Source organism: Microcebus murinus, chromosome 18 (assembly GCF_040939455.1).
Source record: "Microcebus murinus isolate Inina chromosome 18, M.murinus_Inina_mat1.0, whole genome shotgun sequence".
Lineage (NCBI taxonomy): Eukaryota > Metazoa > Chordata > Mammalia > Primates > Cheirogaleidae > Microcebus > Microcebus murinus.
The window spans coordinates 46,144,850-46,163,338 of NC_134121.1; the positions used below are offsets into that span (position 1 = coordinate 46,144,850).

An 18,489-nucleotide genomic window follows, 5' to 3' on the forward strand; every position below is an offset into this window, starting at 1 on the left:
AAATCAAAGCCCTGCTGAGGGAAGAGGCCCAAGGGACTCTCACTCCAGGTCACCCCCCATGGATCTATGGGCGTGGCATCACAGAGCCACTCAGGGGTTGGCAGTGGTAAAATAAACTTGTTTCTTTTATTTCTTTTATTTTTTTTTTCAGAGTTGGGTCTCACTATGTTGCTCAGGCTGGACTTGAACTCCTGGGCTTAAGCGATCCTGCCGCTTCTGGTCAGTGCCTACCCAGCCTCCTGAGTTGCTGGGATTATAGGGCTTTCCACCATGCCTGGCTTTATTTTTTTTTTTTTTTTTTTTTTTTTTTTTTTTACCACATGTCAAACCATTGGACCTGGCTTTATTTTTTAAAATAGATAGTCTCCTTCTACTGTTCTCCAGGGCTCTTGTAGGACACAAGTTAAAAACCTACTGCCAGGTTCCCCAGGGCTCCAAGCGTGGGTTCTCCCTTCTTGCTTTGGGAAGGGAAGGGGAGTTCAGGTTCTAGAGCGGGGGGAGGAGTCCAGGAAAGCCTGAGAGGAAAGGAGGCTCAGGTTGGGGGCAAGGGGACAGCTGTGCTCCTCTGGGGGAAGGAGGCGGGGATGGCCCTGCTGTCAGGCAGAGAGGGGCTGGGGCCCTCAGGTGTCCTGCTCCCCGAGTCTCCTGGCAGCAACAGGCCTGGCTCTTCATTAGCCCAGGTGAGGAGGAGGGCTGAGGACAAGAGGAGCTGGGGCTGTCTCAGAGCCCCAGGGCTGGAGCTCACTGAAGTCACAGGAGCAGCTCTGCAGGGAACAGATCACACCTGTCCTTCAGGAGGGACCCAGGAAGCCCTCAGCACCCAGGTGAACCCAGCACCAGGTGAGCGGGCCCAGTAGGCAGGCTAGGGGTGGTGGCTGGCATTCCCACCACCCCGCCACTCCAGAGGGGGTGAAGGCTCTGCAGGGGACACAGACTGGCATCTGCAGACCCCCAAGGTGGGTCAGTGGGGCCTTCAGGAGCTCTGGATTCGGATGTGGATGAAGAGCGTGGCTGGTGACAGTGAGGCCCCGTCCTTGGAAAGCAGGTGGATGTGCCGGTACCCTGTGAGGAAGGCAGCCAGGTGTTAGGTCCTCTGCCCAGCTCCGGGCTCAGAGGAAACGGGTGGGACAAAGGTAAACCAGGAGGCCAGACCCTGCCCCTTTCCACCCCCACCAGCCTCCACCAACCTTGCTTCAGGCTGTTGAGAGGCAGCGTGAACTGGCCCACAAAGTCATTGGGGGAGGTGGTATCATAATCTTCTACCACGAACCGGACCAGCGCCAGCTCTGGAGCACGCAGCTGGAACTGCAGGGTCTGCCCCCAGCGGGGGTTGAAGCCTAGGACACAGGCATGGCAGTCAGAGCCCAGCACCCGGCCTGGCCCGCACCCCTTCCATTCTCTGTTGTCTGCCCCCCATCCCCACCACCGGGCCCCCACCATTGTTGAGCACGTAGTTGGTCTCCTTTCGGGCACAGTCTGCAGGCACCCCATGGATCTCAATGCGCACCAGGGGATCCACGATGGAGTGTGGCTTCTCGGCGTTCAGCTTGGGCAGCTGCTGTGCGGTCAGCACCTGGGGGAGTGGGAGGGGGCAGGGAGCTTTGGCCTGGCCCACTGGGGCCCACGCCCACCCCTGCCATGGGCACTCAGACCACCCTCAACACCAGCCCAGCCTTCCTGTCTTCCTCCAGCTCCGAAGGGCCTCTCCGGAACCAGCTCTGACCCCAGCCTAGGGCACGGTCCAGGCTGCTGACCTGGATGGTGACAGTGGTTCTAGGGAGTCCAGGGCACTCAGGGTCAAAGGTTGTGTCGGGCTGCCGCAGGCAGGCAGGTTTCAGGACGTAGCCGCACTGCCCGTTGATGAGGAAGCGCCCAGCATTGAGGTCCATCTCGTAGCCTGGCGTCTGGAAGTTTAGGGCCACTGTGGACAGCAGGGTCAGAGAGGGCCCTTAGTGGCCCTCGCCTCATGCGCAGCTTCAGGGGACTTAGCTCCTCTCTGCAGAGGACCAGGGGCCTCCTGTCTGGTTAGTGCTACCTGCCCCCACTGTGACTTATCGGGAGGGGGTCAAGGCAGCCAGGAGACCCAGCCCTCACTGTCAGCTTTACCTTATCCCTGGGATCCCTGGAGGGTGGGCTGGGGTGGGGGGTGTGGAGAAGCCATCACCCTCAGGGCCCGGCCTAGCTTGGGTCAGAGCCAGGGGCCGAGGAAGCCTGGGGCCTCTGTACCACACTCCGTCCTCTGGCAGTGCTCAGTGTCCCAGAGCCCACCCTTGTCAGTGTGGACTTAGCAGGGCTGCCACTAAGCGTGTGTGTGAGCGTGTCGGGGCATATAGGAGTGGAGGCTTTCATTTCTACCTCATTAAAACATGAGACTTTTACACTGTCAGAACAAAGGAAACCTGATTTCCCCACCAAAATTCTGACAGCTTTTTGAATAGTTATTATGAACAAAATGCGTTTCTCCACCTTCTGGAAGACTATATGGCCCCCTCACTGCTGAGGCCTCCCGTGGCTGCCCAGAGGCCACCCCCACTGCTGGCACCCGACCCCTCCAGGCTCTCACGGTGCTGCTCACCCAGCTGGCAGCCCGAGTTCCACATCTCCTGGGGGCTGTAGTTGGCCGAGTTCATCCGCAGCCCCAGCGGGTACACACGGGTCAGCTGGTGGGTGTTGTGCCTGACAAAGCTGTTCCCTAGGGCGGAGTGGGGCGAGACTGTGACCAGCCCCTGGGGTCCCTCACCTGTGCCAGGGCCTGTGGCTTCCTGGGAGCAGAGGCTGAAGTCCCATCCCCAGCTCCCCATCCCCTCCTCATTCTCCCCCGACCCCTCTGGTCACACAGCCTGGCCTCTGGCTGACATTCCCTGCCACTCCTCACTCATCCTGCCCACACCCCTCCAGCCATGCAGTGGTACCTGGAACCCTCCCATAGGTCACACCTCCAGGCCTTCCTGCAGCCCGCTCCTCCCGCCAGGAAACCCTGTCCCCCTGCTCTACCTGGCTGCTCCTTCCTGGAATCCTTCCCCGATCTTACCCGCTTCTGCTGGACTCCCCCGGACCCTGTCAGGGCCTGACTGGCACCTCCCCATCTGTCTGGCCCCAACTGGGCCATGAGCCTTGAGAGGGCAGAGAGCAGGCCTCCTCCATTCCCATGACTCTCCCCTGCACCCACACCTGGACCCTCATTCCCTGCGCTGAGCCCCTCTCTGGGGTCCCTGATCTCTTTACTGGCCGGCCAGCCCCAAAGCCCTCCCGATCTCCTTTCCACACCAACCTCAGGAGACCCCACTCCACCCTCCTGCCCCCCGATGCCTCCCCTCCGTCCCGGCTCCTACCTGCCTCCCGAATGAGCTTCTTGGCCTTGCGCTCACTGAGGGAGCTGACCTGGCAGGGCTGGGCAGGGCCAGGGACTGGGTGCAGGGTCCGCAGGCGGCTGGCGCAGCAGTACACGGCCAGGGCTGACAGCTCCGGGGAGATCTGTTTGGCCTGGGAGACCAGCCCCAGTGGGGTCAGCTGGCTCCAGCCCCCTGGCACTACCCTCCTCTCCTTCCCCACCCCTTGCCTCTAGCTCTGCAGTGGGACCGAGCCCGGGCCCACCCCTGTAGCCCACTCACCAGCCGCCTCTGCTCTGCAGCCTCCTCCTCCTCTTCTTCCTCCTCTTCTTCCTCCTCCTCTTCCCGATCTGATAAAGACCGGCCATCCTCACTGCGAGCAGCCGGCAGCTTCTTCCCCTTCACTAGGACCCGGCCCTTCAGCTGCTGTAGAGGCCAATAGGGAGGGTCAAGGCCTCGCCCATGGCAGCAGGTGGGCCAGTCATCCACCCTGCGCCGTGTGAGAGGTAGGGAGGAGACACAGACAAGGGATGTTTCCAATAAGAAAAAGTGGGGACAACCTAGGAGGCCATCAAGGCAGGGTTAATAAGGTTTGTCCCTCCATACATCAGAATAGTCACAGCAGCTGCTGAAATACATGAGGCAGCTCAGGGCTGGAGGAGGAGGAGCCCTCTTCAAAAATCTTACATGGGCCGGGCGCTGTGGCTCACGCCTGTAATCCTAGCTCTTGGGAGGCCGAGGCGGGCGGATTGCTCAAGGTCAGGAGTTCAAAACCAGCCTGAGCAAGAGCGAGACCCCGTCTCTACTATAATAGAAAGAAATTAATTGGCCAATTGATATATATATAAAAAAAATTAGCCAGGCATGGTGGCGCATGCCTGTAGTCCCAGCTACTCGGGAGGCTGAGGCAGAAGGATCACTCGAGCCCAGGAGTTTGAGGTTGCTGTGAGCTAGGCTGACGCCATGGCACTCACTCTAGCCTGGACAACAAAGGGAGACTCTGTCTCAAAAAAAAAAAAAAAAAAAAATCTTACATGGAGGGAGTGAGTGTGGAACATGTAATCACACGCCCCTTTCTGGCAACATTTCCAAGAGAAGATGTTTCTGCACGTAGCTATGTGTACATGCAGTGCAGTTCTGGACAGACACACAAACTGTCGAAGATGGTTACTTCTTGCAAAATGGGAAAGGGTAAGCCTGAGTGGAGGAAACTTATTTTCCATTTTCCACCCTTTGTACAGCTTGATTCGCTTTTTACCATATGGGTGTGATTTTCATACTGATAACAAAAATCAAATCTCACAAAGGCGAGGCAACATTCCCTGCACATTTGAGACTGGGGTGGGGAGTTTTCTCAAGGAGTCTGAACAGGATAAACATTCTGAGAGGGCAGATACAATGTTCCTGGGGTGGGAAGGAAGGGAGGAAGGCCACCCATGGCCAGAGAGCTGGGGAAGTTTGTAAGGCCACTGGGAGAAGTGGTTTCAGTTGAGCTGGAATTCTAAGCCGGTGGCACTTGTCGTACATGGAAGCTGGAAAGGGAGTTCCGGGTGGAGAAGGGTGTCAACCAGCAGGGGGGAATGGCTGAGCCTGCAGGGACTCTATGGACAGGGACTCAGAGCAGGCAGGGCAGAGCCAGGTTGAGGAAGGCCTTGAAGGCCAAGTAAGAATGTGGGGTGGGTCCAAGAAAGAATGGAGAGCCGGAGGGCAGCAGAGGGACAAGACTGGAAGTGGCAGATATCAGGTGATGGAGGAGCAGGGAAAGGTCAAGGCAGAGAGAGGTGAGGGGTCCTGGACAGAGAGGTGGCACGAGCAGGGACTCCACCTAGGCTGGGGGCCTGGGAGACATCACCTCTGGAGATGGCAGCTCCTCAGGGTTCTGGGAGTCCAGCACCTGTGTCACCAGCATGTCCCCCAGGATGGTGCGGAGGTGGCGGGCCATGACAGCCTGCTGCTCCAGTCCGCAGTGGTTCTCCAGGGATAGGATGACAGGGTATGGGGATAGCTGTGGGGGGAGGGACAATGCCTCAGAGCCGCTCCTCTTTCCCCTGCCAGTACCCACCCTGCCCCCAACCCCTCAGGCCAGGCAGGGCTCTGGAGAACCCACTGGAGGAGGACTGAGTAGATGGGATGCGGGACACACGCTGACACCATGTGTCCGTGGAGGGCAGAGGTCAGATCCGAGGCCCTGGGAGCCATGTCCTGCTGGGAGGTGAGGGCAACTGCAGACATGGTTTTCTTTTTTCTTTTTTTTTTTTGAGACAGAGTCTCACTTTGTTGCCCAGGCTAGAGTGAGTGCCGTGGCGTCAGCCTAGCTCACAGCAACCTCAAACTCCTGGGCTCAAGCAATCCTTCTGCCTCAGCCTCCCAAGAAGCTGGGACTACAGGCATGTGCCACCATGCTCGGCTAGTTTTTTCTATATATATTAGTTGGCCAATTAATTTCTTTCTATTTATAGTAGAGACGGGGTCTCGCTCTTGCTCAGGCTGGTTTCAAACTCCTGACCTCAAGCAATCCGCCCGCCTCGGGCTCCCAGAGTGCGCGCCTGGCCAACGCCCGGCCAACCTTGTGATTTTAATACAGGTATTAAATATGAAGGTGGGAGAGGAGGGAGCATGTCATTTGGCTTTGTCCCACCCCATTGATACTTATCCCAGCAGCACTTGGTGAATGAGTGATTCTTGGGCAGGTGGTCGCCCGGAAGGCTCTGGGGCTGGGCATGGGGGTCACAGGGGCTCACCGTGAAGGCGTGGTCACGCACAGCTTGGACCACATCCCGGAAGAGAATCTTGGAGGTGAGGGTGTGGCCGTGGTAGATGATGGGCTCACCCCCAGGCCCCTCCCAGCAGTCCAGCTCCACGCAGCGGCATCCCTGGGCAAAGGCCCTGCAGACGGACAGAGGGACCGATGGCCAGCGTGGTGTGTGGGGGCCACAACAACAGCAGGCTGAGCCAGGGAGGCCCCAGGAAGCCCAGAGTGGGGATTGAGCCCCATGTCCCCTCCAAGCGGGGCTCCCAGGCGTGTCTACCCCCACCATGGTACCTGACGTAGGCCTCGGTGCTGCTGGGCCCCCCGATCTGCGAGTCGGTCAGGTAGGTGTTGTGGGAGGAGGAGATGAAGTAGTGGGCAAGGGGCTGGCTCATGTCCTGGAACACGTGCGTGTGGGCCATGTCCAGGGCAGCCCCCTCAGGTGACAGCAGGTACATCATGAAGCCATCCAGTGTCATCAGCTCGTGCTGCTTGGCTACAGGGATAGGCAAGAGAGGGTATCAGGCCAGCTGGAGGACCCCCGTGTCCAGCTCCAAATGCCCCCCAAGGGTCATTCAACTTAGTAATGAGGACTGTCTACAGATTAGACTTTACATAAGTCATGCCATTTAATCATCAACCAAACCCCATGAGGAAGACACATTATTATGCCATTTTATAGATGTGGAAGCAGAGTCTGGAAGACGCAAGAACCTGCCCGAGATGGTGCCCACCGCCAGCCCACAGGACAGACAGCTTAGCCTGGAACGCAGCCCTGGCGGGTGCGTTCCTAACTATGACCTAGCTGTGCAGACCCCCACCTGTCTCGTTGAGCTCATAGGTCTGGATGAGCTGCTGGGCGCGGTCCAATGTGGCGCTGTCCTCGCCCTGGTCCTCCAGGAACTCCAGCAGCTCAGGGGCGCTCAGCACGCGGTCCTCGCCCGAGTACCGATGGAAGATCTCCTCCAGCTCTGGGCGCTTCAGCAGCCGCCGCAGGAACTCCTCGATCTCAGCGCCCTCCAGCCGCTCATTGTTGGACCGGTCACACTCCTGGGGAGCAGGGGAAGACACTCAGAGGAGGGGCCACCCCGGGCCATCTGCCCCATCGACACGCCCTCATCTAGCACAGCTAGGAAGGCGACATCCCCCTTTGCACAGGTGGAGAAACTAAGAGCAAGACTCTGGCCCCTCCAGCTCCCACTGCTGGTAAATTGCAGGGCTGCATCTTAAGGAAGGTCTCAGGTCAGTGCCTGTCCCTCTGCACCAGGACCTGCCCCAGAACCAAGACATGGGAGGAAAAACGGTGACCCTGGGCCACAACGCCCCCCCCCGCATGGACACGTTACCATCCTCACGCTCACACATTCACACCCAGGGTTCATGAGCAACACATAAACGAGAACCCATGGAGCAGTCCCTGTGGAGCTGTGGCCCAAGTGTCCAGGTCCCATGGTCTTTTCTGTCTTTCAGGGTCACAGGGTGGTCACACTGTCACCATCTACGCAGGTGTCTGCCATGTGCTCCCCTGGGCCTAGACGCAGAGCCCACCCGTGTGCCTCTGTGCTCCTATGCGGGAGGTGTTCATGGTCGAGTGAGAGGTGCACGGAGGAGAGTGTGCGTGTATGTCTTTGTGCACACATGTGTCCACAAGCCAACTCCTGCCTGTGCTCTGGGTGCAAAAGGTGCCCTGCAGACTTAGAGAAATGAAAACAACTTGGCTGCTCACTTTGGAGGGGTGGGAAGGTGCCACTCTACCGCTGGGCTCTCCCCGAGGGTGAAAGAAGTTCTGGATAGCCATTCCTCAATTCCATCCTGGCCCAGTGGCCTCGGGGGAGGGAAAAAGGGTAACTAGGCCCAGATGTCACCATTCTGCAGGGAAAGGCTGCTCCCTCCAAAAAAAGCTGGGGCAGGGAGCTAGCTGATGACTCAGATAGCTGGGAGAGGACAAAGGGGTGGCAGGGGCCAGAGTTCAAGGCCATGGCCCACCTTGAAGAGGCGGTAGGCGTACATGTCATTCATGTCCACGTTGACCATTCTGAGCAGGCTCTTCATCTCCTTGAAGCTCATCTTACTGTCCTGGTTGGAGTCTGCCCGGTGCAGATAGGAGTGGATCCAAGTGTGGGTGCTCAGGAAATACCAACAACAGGCTGCCCCCCTCCCCTGCCGCTGGCACCTGGGTCTGGGAGCTTCCTTGGTTAGGGGCTGCACCTTCCCCTTGGCTTGTAGACTCCCTGAGCACAGGGTCAAAGGGACTGGGGCTCCCCAAAGGCAGGAGGGGCCCTGCCTTCCCTCCTGGTGGGAGTTCAGCCCAGGCCAGGGCGTGTGTCCCCATGGTCAGCTGTGAAGACCTCAGCCTCCGTCCCCATCTCAGACTGTGCACGCTAAGGGCAGGGGCCATGCCTCCCCTCGGACTGGGGGCTGTCCCAGGACCTCCCTCCCAGCACGGGCAGGATATTGGTCGAGCCGCTCGCGCTGGCTCATGGCGTCGAGGCGCGCGCGCAGCTTGGCCAGGCCGCGCACCCAGCGCTGCGCCTCCTCGGCCGTGGGCGCCGCCAGGTCCAGGTTCTTGCGGCGGCCCTTGAAGGCGATGGTGAGGCAGCGCGCCGGCGCGAAGGCGGCCCCGAAGCGCCGCAGGCCCTCGGATTGGTGGCCCTCGCGGACGTCCTCGATGTGCTGCAGGAAGACTGCAGGGAGGGCGGGTCAGGGTGGCCGCAGGGCCGCGACGTCCCCGACGCTCCCCCGCCTGGCGCCCCCGGCCCGCCGCTCACAGATGTGCTTGGACGGCGCGCGCGGGATGCGCCGCTGGAACCACACGCTCAGGCCGTCCTCCTGCAGCCGGTACAGCCGCTCCTGCTGCCACGTGCGCGAGCGGATCTTGCGCAGCCGGGAGCCCCGCAGCATGGCGCGCACGTCCTCGTCCTCCGTCAGGCCTGCGGGCAGGAGTGTTTGCCTTTCAGCCTTGTCCAAACGTAAAAAGGAATCCAGTCTCCAAAACAGTGATGTATAGTTATGAAGAATTATAACTAACCTTTACTTAAACTACTAGCATATAAAAGGAAAAACATAGAAGTAGACAATGTCTTCTCGACTGGCGGAGACGCACCCGTTTCCCCTTAGGAAATGGAGTTTGGCTTTGCACCCTTAAACCTTCCTTACAATAACTTCTTCACGCACACTTGCGGAGTGTCTGGCATCTCTCTCTGTCTTGAGGGCCAAGGCTTGTGATTCTTTCAAGCCCGGAGCCCAAGAACTGGGGCAACACTTCCAAGTCCAGCCGTGGATAGGACCATAGCAGGAGGACAGGGTGCTGGCCTGACCCTACAGGCCATCCTGGGACCTGCTGCTCCCAGCCCCCAGCCTCCCAAACCCAGGCCTTCACCTTGCAGTGAGTGTCCCCGCCCCTCGCAGGCCTCCCTTCCTCTCCTTACTGTAACAAGCCACCATCACTGGGTTTGGCTTTAGGCTTTTGGGCCCCAGGGCAGGGGGGTTAAAGGTGGGTGCTAGTAACAGCCCTTCCCTCCCTAGTTCTGAGCAGCGGTCCCTGCAGCCCTTCAGGCAGTGCCTGGGACTCAAGCCTCACTAAAGATCACCCTTTCTGGCCAGGCCTGGTGGCTAACACCAGTAATCCTAGCACTCTGGGAGGCCGAGGCAGGAGGATTGCTTGAGCTCATGAGTTTGAGACCAGCCTGAGCAAGAGTGAGACCCTGTCTCTACTATAAATAGAAAAAAATTAGCCAAACAACTAAAAATAGAAAAAATTAGGTAGGCACAGGTGGCGCATGCCTGTAGTCCCAGCTACTCAGGAGGCTGAGGCAGGAGGATCGCTTGAGCCCAGGAGTCTGAGGTGGCTGTGAGCCAGGCTGATGCCACGGCACTCTAGCCCAGGCAAGAGAGTGAGACTCTCTCTCTCAAAAAAAAAAAAATCACCGTTTCTGCCACCCTTCTCCACTATGGCCTCCAGCCTTCAACCCCAGAATCTGCCACCAATAGCCTTTTCCCTTGATGTGAAACTGTGGCCATCAGGAAAGTAGTCTCACTATCTAACCTAGATCTCTCTTGCTGCAACCCAAGCACCTTGCTTCTACTTTCCCAAAGACATGGGAGGGCAGCAGAGGCCACCTTGGCTCCAGGGTCACAGGCCAAAGACTCCAGGACCAGCCCTGCCTGGCTGATCTCCAGGTGTCCTCTTTGTGCCCTGATGGGGCCCTGCCAAAAGGAAGGTCTTCCATGACATTTGATGATCCCTCTTGCTAGGCCACTGCCACAACCCCTATGACCCTTCAGTCCACATGCCCTCTCCAGCCAGTGTCCACCCTCCTTATTAAAAGCAAACGCTCACAAAGCATCTCCTTTGTGCAGGCCCTGCTCTTGTATTAACCAATGAGGAAACTGAGGCTAGGGGAAGCTTAATTCACTTGCCAGAATTCCATAGCTAGGAAGTGGTGGACACAGGTGAACCCTGGAGGTGGTGCTCTAGTGCCTTGGCCCTGGGCCCATGCGCTGCCCAGCTCTTCTGCTGCCTTTGTCTCCCTTCCTCCTACGAGAACAATTTAAATTCAGGGGCTGGGGGAGTCACATCCCAGTTACATGGCCCTGGTGGCACTAACCCCTGACTGCTCTCAGTCTCATGTTCCCCATCCATAAAATGGAGACCATGGTAATATTCGCTGCAAAATCCAAAATCCAGGGTTCTCTCCAGAGTGACCAACACTGAGTTCGGCCCTACCCTGGCCCTAACCCTTCGAACATGTGATGGCCAGCCCTGGTGGTGCCACACCCTGCTCTGAAATGCCTCAGCAAGAGTCACAACTAAAGAGTTATGAGCCAGGGGACAATAGAAGAGGCAGGAACCAGGCAATCTGGAGAGTGCATGCCCTTTGGAAGGAGAAGGACAGCCAGGAGGGGCTGAGGGCCCAGAGTTTCCAGAGAACTGGAATCTGGATCAGTATGTGAAGCCACCAGATTTTTTAATCTTGGCAACTAAATTGAATTAAAAACAACAACAATCCCCCCCCACCACCACTGTGTGGGCCAAAGACAACATATCAGTGGGCCTCTCTTCCTCCCTTATTTTAACAGGCCCCCAAGACTGGGTTTGGCTTTGCACTCCCAAGGCTCCTGCCTGCCCAGCTGCAAACTCCAACCTAAGGAATCAAGTCCAAATCCCTGGAACTCCCCTCTCGCTCTCTTTTTGGAGCCTTTGTAGGATCCTTCCCCCTGGTCCTCCTCCTCATGTTCAAATCCTTCAAGGACCAGCTCTGATACCACCTCCTCCAGGAAGCCTTCCTTGATTTGTCCTCAAATGGGAGTTCTCTCTCTGACCACCAGCAGCACTTCTTAACTTAAAGAAAAAAACAAAACCCACCTATAATGTAATTTCAGGGGATTTTAATAAAGCTGAGGGCAGAATGAAGTCTTATCTCCTCCCTACAGCACTCACCCCAGAGCCAGGCTCACAGCTAGCGTGTATTGACGGGTGTGGGCAGGTAGACGGGCAGATGGGGACTGAGTGCTTTCTACCCCAGCCCTGCCCCATCTGTCCGAGTCCAAGGCAGAGGCCTATGGGCCAGGGTTTCTCAAGCCTACCTGTGCGCAGGAATCATCGGGGGAGGTTGCAAAGCCCACCGCCCAGAGAGTCTCACCTAGTAGATGTGAGGTGGGCAGTGGGCTTCTGTATTTTAAAAAACCTACCTTGTGACTTTGAGGGTGACCATGACTGAGAATCAGGGTCTCAGGGGCAGGAGGAGAAGCCTGCCCTCCTTAGTGGGTTACGGTCCCCTCTGGGGTCAGCATGTGGCTTTCTGGGTAAGTACCCCTTCAGTGCCGCCTGGTTGGAAAGAGAAGTGGAACCCTGCTCTTTCCACAGAGCTGGGTGTACAAGGCATGTGCCAGGCTAAGGGACTCACCAGACCCTCCCCTCTGCCTCATCTTGGCAACCTCTGAATTCTCTCATCCTGAGAAATGACGGGTGGGGACAGAACAGTCAGGGGAACCTGCAGTGCCACCAGGGCTGGGGCCACCCCTCCCTCAACCCTGGGAAAGGGGACTGCTCATTGCCATGACAACCAAGCTCTGCAGCTGGGGCCACCTCCCCTAAGCCAGCCAGTCCTCTGATGCCAAGCCCACAGTGGCCGGGGAGGGGGACGTGTGAGGGCTGGTGAATGACTAAGACAGGAAATGGAGGTGAGTCACTAGGGCCTGCTTTGTCCAGAGCCTTCTGCAAACAGGCGGTGGAGACAGGCAGCCTGAACACCTGACTGGGCCCCCACTGGCACAGATTCCCACAATGAGGGGGCCCCCACTCCTGGCCCTTACCCTCAGCCCCCCAGGAACGTGCTAGGGGAAGGAGTGACATTCCAGGCTGTCCACCCGACTGGCACTGGCCTCTGGATGACCCTGCCTCCAGCCACACACCAAATGGCAAAGCCAAACAGAATGAGGGAGCAGAACCCACTGGCCCAGGCGCTGAGTCCCTGGGTGGCTGCCCTAGCTCTCCACTGCTGGTGCTTCTGAACCCTGGGGCGGTGAGCAGAGGTGAGGGTGTTAACAGAGGTGAGGTGGGGAGGGCAGCAGGAGGGCACCCGTGCCTGGCCCAGACACCCAGGAAACATTCATAGGACCTGCCAGTCCCAAACCCACAGGTGTTGCTTTGACCTCATTCCTACCTGCTCTGAGCAGGTGCACAAACCACCCACTGCCTACTGTCTGCGTGGCTTTTCCACCTGTTCCAACCATCTCTGCCTTGACCGGCAGCTGCCAGGCCGGTGCCAGGCTACCTGGAGCAGAGTGGGTGGGAACCATCGTGAGATTATAGCAGTAAAATGAGGGCGAGCAACAGCCAAAAGGTGGAAACAGCCCAAGTGTCCACCAACAGAGGAAGGGATAACAAAATGTGGTCTATACACGGAATAGTATTCGGCCACAAAAGAGTGAAATCTGATGTATGCTCCAACACGGACGGACCTTGGAAACATCATTCATTGAAAGAAGCCAGATCCAAAAGGACAAATACTGTATGATTCCACTATTCGAGGTACACAGCGCAGACAATTCACGGAGATGCAAAGTAGATTGGAGGTCCTGGAGGTGGGATGGGAAATCACTGCTTAATGGCTAGAGTTTCTGTTTGGGGTGATAAAAAAGTTTGGGGGAAATAGGTTACGGTGATGGTTGCACAACAGTGTGAATGTAATTAATGCCAGTGATTTAAATAAAAATAGTTGAAATGGCCAATGTTATGTTATATATATTTTACCATAATTTTTAAAATTTAATAATGTAATATGCCAGAAGCCACTGCACACTTTAAATGGATGGATTATATCGTATGTGCATTGATATCTCCATAAAGCTGTTAAGGAGGCAGAGAGCAGCTAGCTGACTGTCCGGGCCGCCAGGTAAGACAGCAAAGGAGCTGGAATGTGGTGGAAGTTGGGGGAGTTAGCCCCAGAGGGCTCCGAGTGGCCACAATGAGCAAAGGCACACGGAGCTCTCAGGCCAGGGCCTGGCCCACAGTGGGTGCTCAATAAATAAGAATAAAGAAGGAAACTGAGGCAGGGCTCTGGGGAAGTGTGTCAGTGTCCCAGGAGGGAAGAGGCACCAGGTGTTCGATATGTCTGTGCCTTGCAACCCCACGGCCTCCACCAGCTGGGCCCACCTCCTGCCAGTTCAGTGTTGTCAGCTGGGCTCAGAAACCTCCCCTGAGCCGCTTATCTCAGCGGCCAGAGAGGGGCCAGGAGTGGCGAGTGCGGGGCAGGCCCAGAGTCTCTCCACCTCCACCTTCAGCCCGGGGAGGCTGGGGGTGTGGGGCCTGAGCAGTTCCCTGCGGGTGGCCAAGGCTGGGGGCATGCAACTCCTCATTGCAGAGCTGGAATGGGTTCCCAAATCCCACCCCTTGCACAGACGGGCCGCTGAGCTGAGAGGGCCAGCTGTGTGTGCAGGAAACCGTGCAGGGTGTGCAAGGCCAGGATGGGCGCAGGGGCTGTGCAGGGGCGGGCAGAGGCCAGAGCAGGCCAGCAGGGTGGTATGGGGGTTCTGTGTGGTCTCCAGGTCTGTACACGCAGGGGCCACGTGTGTGCAGGGGGTGTACGTAGAAGGGGAGTGTGTGCACGGGCTGGGAGGTGGGGCGGGAGGAAGGTGGGTCAGCCAGGGGAGGAAGATAGGCGGGCTGTGTGTGAGAGCCAGTGCACACAGGAAGGGCACACGGAGCGCCAGCAGGAATGCCAGACATGCCGGGAACAGCGACAGCCCAGCCTCAGGCCAAGGCCAAGGCGGGAGGAGGGAAAGAACAGTTTCCAGGCGGCTGGGGCTGTGAGATGCTGGAAGAGGACAAACCATGGCCAGGGGTCCCCAACACCTGCCCACCCTAATCCTTTAGCCAGCAGGCAGCCTCAGCACCTCAGGCACAAGCATGTCGCCCAAGTCCCAGCCGGCTGCCACACCCAGGGCTGTAGCCTGGCGGGGCTCAGAGCCAGAGTCCATAACATTCCCTGGAGAGTCAACAAAGTCAGGAAAGGCAGGGAGTGCTTCCCCTGGCCCTGGGCCGGACTCGGAGGTGAAGGTGGCTGCACCCTTCCCTGCAGGGCCAGAACAGGCATGAAGCTGGGTTGGGGGCAGAAGCCAGGGTGACGGGAGCGGGGCCACAAGGCCTGACAGAGCCAGCTCCCCAGCCCTGCCTGGCATGTCCCTGCTTAGCCTGGAGGGCTGCCCACCCCTCCCCACCACCCAGGACAGGCACCTGCCAGGGCTGAGGGCCCCTCTAAGGAGCCCACCTGCCAACCCCACCCACAGCAGCCCCACTCACCCTGCAGGAGGCAGCCCGGGCAGGCCATGGGAGAGCCTTCTTGCCCAGGGGCTCCTGGTGGTGTGTGCAGGCCGGGGAGGGACGGGAGCAGGATTCTGCCCACTCAGGCCTCTGCCCGCTGGGAGGATTAGGGGCAGGGGTGGGGCATGGGGCACAGGCGTAGACGGGGCTCTGGGGAGGTAGGGTTGCCAGAAAAAATTCAGAACACCAGTTCAATGTGACTGTCAGATAAGCAAAAGATAATTTTTAGTGTAAATATGTCCCACATTTTTTGTTGTTTATCTGAAATTCAAACTTAACTGGGTGTCCTGTATCTCATTTGGCAATTCTATCAGGACACCCCTGGGGCTGGCAGGGCTGCGGGGGAGGGAGGAGTAGCAGGCCCTCCCCAGGCACAAGCTTCTCTTTCATTCATTGTGCTGTGAGGACAGACTCTGGGCCACACTGCCTGGGTCCAAATCTTCTCTCAGCTACTTCCTGGCTTTGAACTCTGGGCAGGTTACCAAATGCCTTTGAGCCTCAGTTTCCTCACTTATAAAAGGAGGCTGATGGTACCTACCTCCTATTATTGTGAGCATTAAATGAGATGTTATGTGACAAGTGCCTGGCACAGTGTTATAAAGGTGTTAATTAGTATTCATTAGTCTATCATTGAAGATTAGGCTTTGATGGCAGGCAGACACTACCTGCCAATGGTGTGGCCTTGGGCAGTGACTTCTCCCCTCCACCTTGAGTTTCTCATCTGTAAGTGACCTAAGGTAAGGACAGCACCTTCCCCTCAGGGACATCTGAGGATTAAGCAGGATCAAGCCTCTTGCAAGCTCAGCGCGGCGCCCAGCGCGTGGCGGGTGATCCTGGGCTCGAGATCTCTCCTCTCTTCAACTATTCCCTGCCAGGCCAGCGGCCCAGCCCAGGAACAGGGGACCAAAAGGGCACAAATAACTCCCACCCAACACTGACCATGGGGTCGGGGGTTCCTTCCTCCTCCCCTTCCCTCCTCTCAGTCTCCCTGGTATGGCCCTGAAGGCCTTCTCTTTTCCTTGGGCCCCTCTGAGCCACTCCCTGCCCTAGTCTCTTGACCTGATTTGATATAAAATCTGTTCTCTGCTAGCCTAAGGGGTGTGGCGATGGCAATGGCATGGTGTGGCAGTGAGGGGCAGTGGCAGCTACCTAGTGATGGGCCCCTGATGGCCAGAGGGGCAGGGCCCCAGGGTTGAGTTTCGTCTCCACCCTGTCCCTGGGCTCCCTGTGGCCTCTGAAGTCACTCAACAGGATAGGGCAGTGGTGGGAAGGGAGGGTGGCCGAGATGACATCCTGATACCCACATAGTTCCCCACAGTGTCACCCTGATCAAGTGCCCAGAGCTCCCGTGCAGGCCTACTCAGCTGACAGGTGCTGCATCCTGGGCTCAACCATAATAATTATTTGTCTGCACATGTCTCTGCCCACTAGACTGTGCACTCCCCGAGGGCAAGGCTGTGTGATGTGCAGCTCTGTAGCCCAGCCCGGGCACAGCGCCCTGGCCTGCTGATGGTGCTCAGCAAACATGTGTGGAATGAAGGGCCCGGCTGGGCTCAGCAGCTCACCTCTGCCCGGCCACGGCATCCGAGAACCCAGTGGGAGCTGACTCCCAGGGCTAACTGGCCCCCGCCCCTCCAGTCCCCAAACCACACTGCTTCTTAGCCCAAAGAATGGCACCACCCCCCACCCAGAGATACCTTTCAGGTCGCCGATCACAGAGTCCAGCCAACCTACCTCCTGGGAGTTTTGGAGTGTGTCTCGGGCGCCCCTGGCCAAGTCTGAGCCCCGCCACCCCTGCCCGACTGATTCTCCAGCCCCTCTCCTTGAATCTCCCTGTTTCCCCCTGCCTCCACCCCGCCCTCTGATCTCCACAACTCACTCTGCCTGAGCCCTTTCTGGGGCTCCTGCTGCCCTGTAGACAAGTCCACAACTCTACAAGGAGGGGCCTGGAGGACACGGCCCCCACCTGCCTCTCCCGTTCGCCGCTCCAGTCTGGGCAGCCAGGGCCCTCGCCGGCTCCCCAGCATCTCACATGTCCCTCCTTCCAGGGCCTTGTCCCTCCGATTCATGGTCTGGCCTCCCTGCTGGTGCCTCAGCTCTCCCAGGGCGGGAGCCCCAGGGCAGAGCACACTACAGGCCCTCCAGAAATGTTTGTGGAATGCACGCATGCAGGCACAGTGCTCAGAGCACAGCACCCAATAAGTGCAGGTCGAGTGAGTGAGAGGAGGGGCAGCGCCAAGGAGAAGGCAAGACTGGCAGTCAGGACCCCCGCATTCTGCCCCAGATTCATGCGGGTTTCCTGGGCAGCCTTGCCCTTCTGTTCCCCGTCATTATTCTCCCAACAGCGGCTCCAATACAGCACCTGGGCTGGACGGTCCTCTCGGGTCACACAGTACTCTCACACCCAAGCTCACGAGTCCTATTCTCCTGCACCCTGAGGGAGTACCGGTGGCCAGGTCATGGGGCACAGCCTGGGGACCAATCAGACTTTGTCTTTGACTAGCTGTGTGATTATAGACAAATTCCTTGACATCTCTGAGTCACTTTCCTCATCTGAAATGGGGCTTTACCTACCTATGTCTCAGAGAGGTGAAGAGGATTACATGCCACCAGGTATGTAAACCACCTGGTGCCGGCCTGTCTCTGAGACATGCTTCTTCATAAGCCACAGTTACTTCCTTTTCATCTAGTGACCTCCCCCAAGTCTGAGATGGGACCTTTGACCTCCTGACTCCTGAGACAGTGTTCTCACTAGCTGCTGCTGCCCCTGCAGCGGGGATGGAGGGCTGGCTTGGGAGGCCAGCCTCTTCCACAGAGGCCAGCCGCAAACAACTCTCATCCCTCCTAAGGGCCGCCAAGTCCCCAAGATGTCCCGGAGAAGGTACTGGGGAGGCGGGTGATGGGCACCCCAAACCTTTACCTCCGCTCCACTATCCCTGCCCTTAAGAGACCCCAATCTGCGCCCTCGCCCAAATTCGCACTCCAGCACGCCCCGCGGGCGCCTCCTGGTGGGGAAAAAAGAACCTCCTTAGGCGCCCGGCTCGGCCTGGGGATCTCAGGTGACCCCAGGTGCGACCCTCGACTGGATGGCTGGACAGTGGTGGCACTCCGCCCGTCGCCACAGCCTCCCAAGTCTATGCAGCTTGGGAAGTCCCGAACGGCTCCCCGGAGCACCCTGTCCCCCCAGGCTGAGCCCCTGGGGACAATCCGCGCCCACCCGGAGCCCCCCAGCGCGACACTGACCCATCTTCTTCAGCGCCCGCAGCCCGGGCCTCTTGGTGCCGCCTTCCGAGGACGCCGGCGAGTGCGGGAGCGCGGCCGGCGCTGCGACTTGGGCTGACACCGGGGGCTCCTCAGGCGGGCGGCGACATCTCCTCCAGCGGCCGCACAGCATGGTTCGGTGGGGTCGGGGCCGGGGCCGGGCCCGGGGTCAGCGCGCGAGGACAGGGCAGCGGGGACGCCGCTCCGGCCCGGCCCCGGCTCCCTGCGCGGTCCCGAGCGAAGAAACTTAGCGGCGCCGGGAGCGAGTCAGGGAAGGAGCCGGGAGGAGGGAAGGAGGGAGGGACGCGGCGGAGGGAGGGAGGGCC

The 18,489-nt window shown here is 58.5% G+C and overlaps 1 protein-coding gene across 1 annotated transcript; it reads right to left on the reverse strand.

Annotated features, from left to right (window-relative positions):
- Positions 1-107: 107 nt before the first annotated feature.
- Positions 108-18,441, reverse strand: PLCD3 (phospholipase C delta 3). The gene is made up of 16 exons (XM_075994627.1): positions 18,146-18,441; positions 8,847-9,008; positions 8,534-8,762; positions 8,065-8,194; positions 6,900-7,128; positions 6,373-6,574; positions 6,071-6,215; positions 5,182-5,334; positions 3,612-3,755; positions 3,333-3,483; positions 2,576-2,692; positions 1,755-1,921; positions 1,438-1,573; positions 1,188-1,337; positions 338-1,062; positions 108-274 (listed from the first exon to the last, which is right to left on the reverse strand). The coding sequence occupies exons 1-15, from the start codon at positions 18,294-18,296 to the stop codon at positions 974-976; spliced, it is 2,355 nt and encodes a 784-aa protein (XP_075850742.1). The 5' UTR covers positions 18,297-18,441; the 3' UTR covers positions 108-274; positions 338-973.
- Between the last annotated feature and the right edge of the window lie 48 nt (positions 18,442-18,489).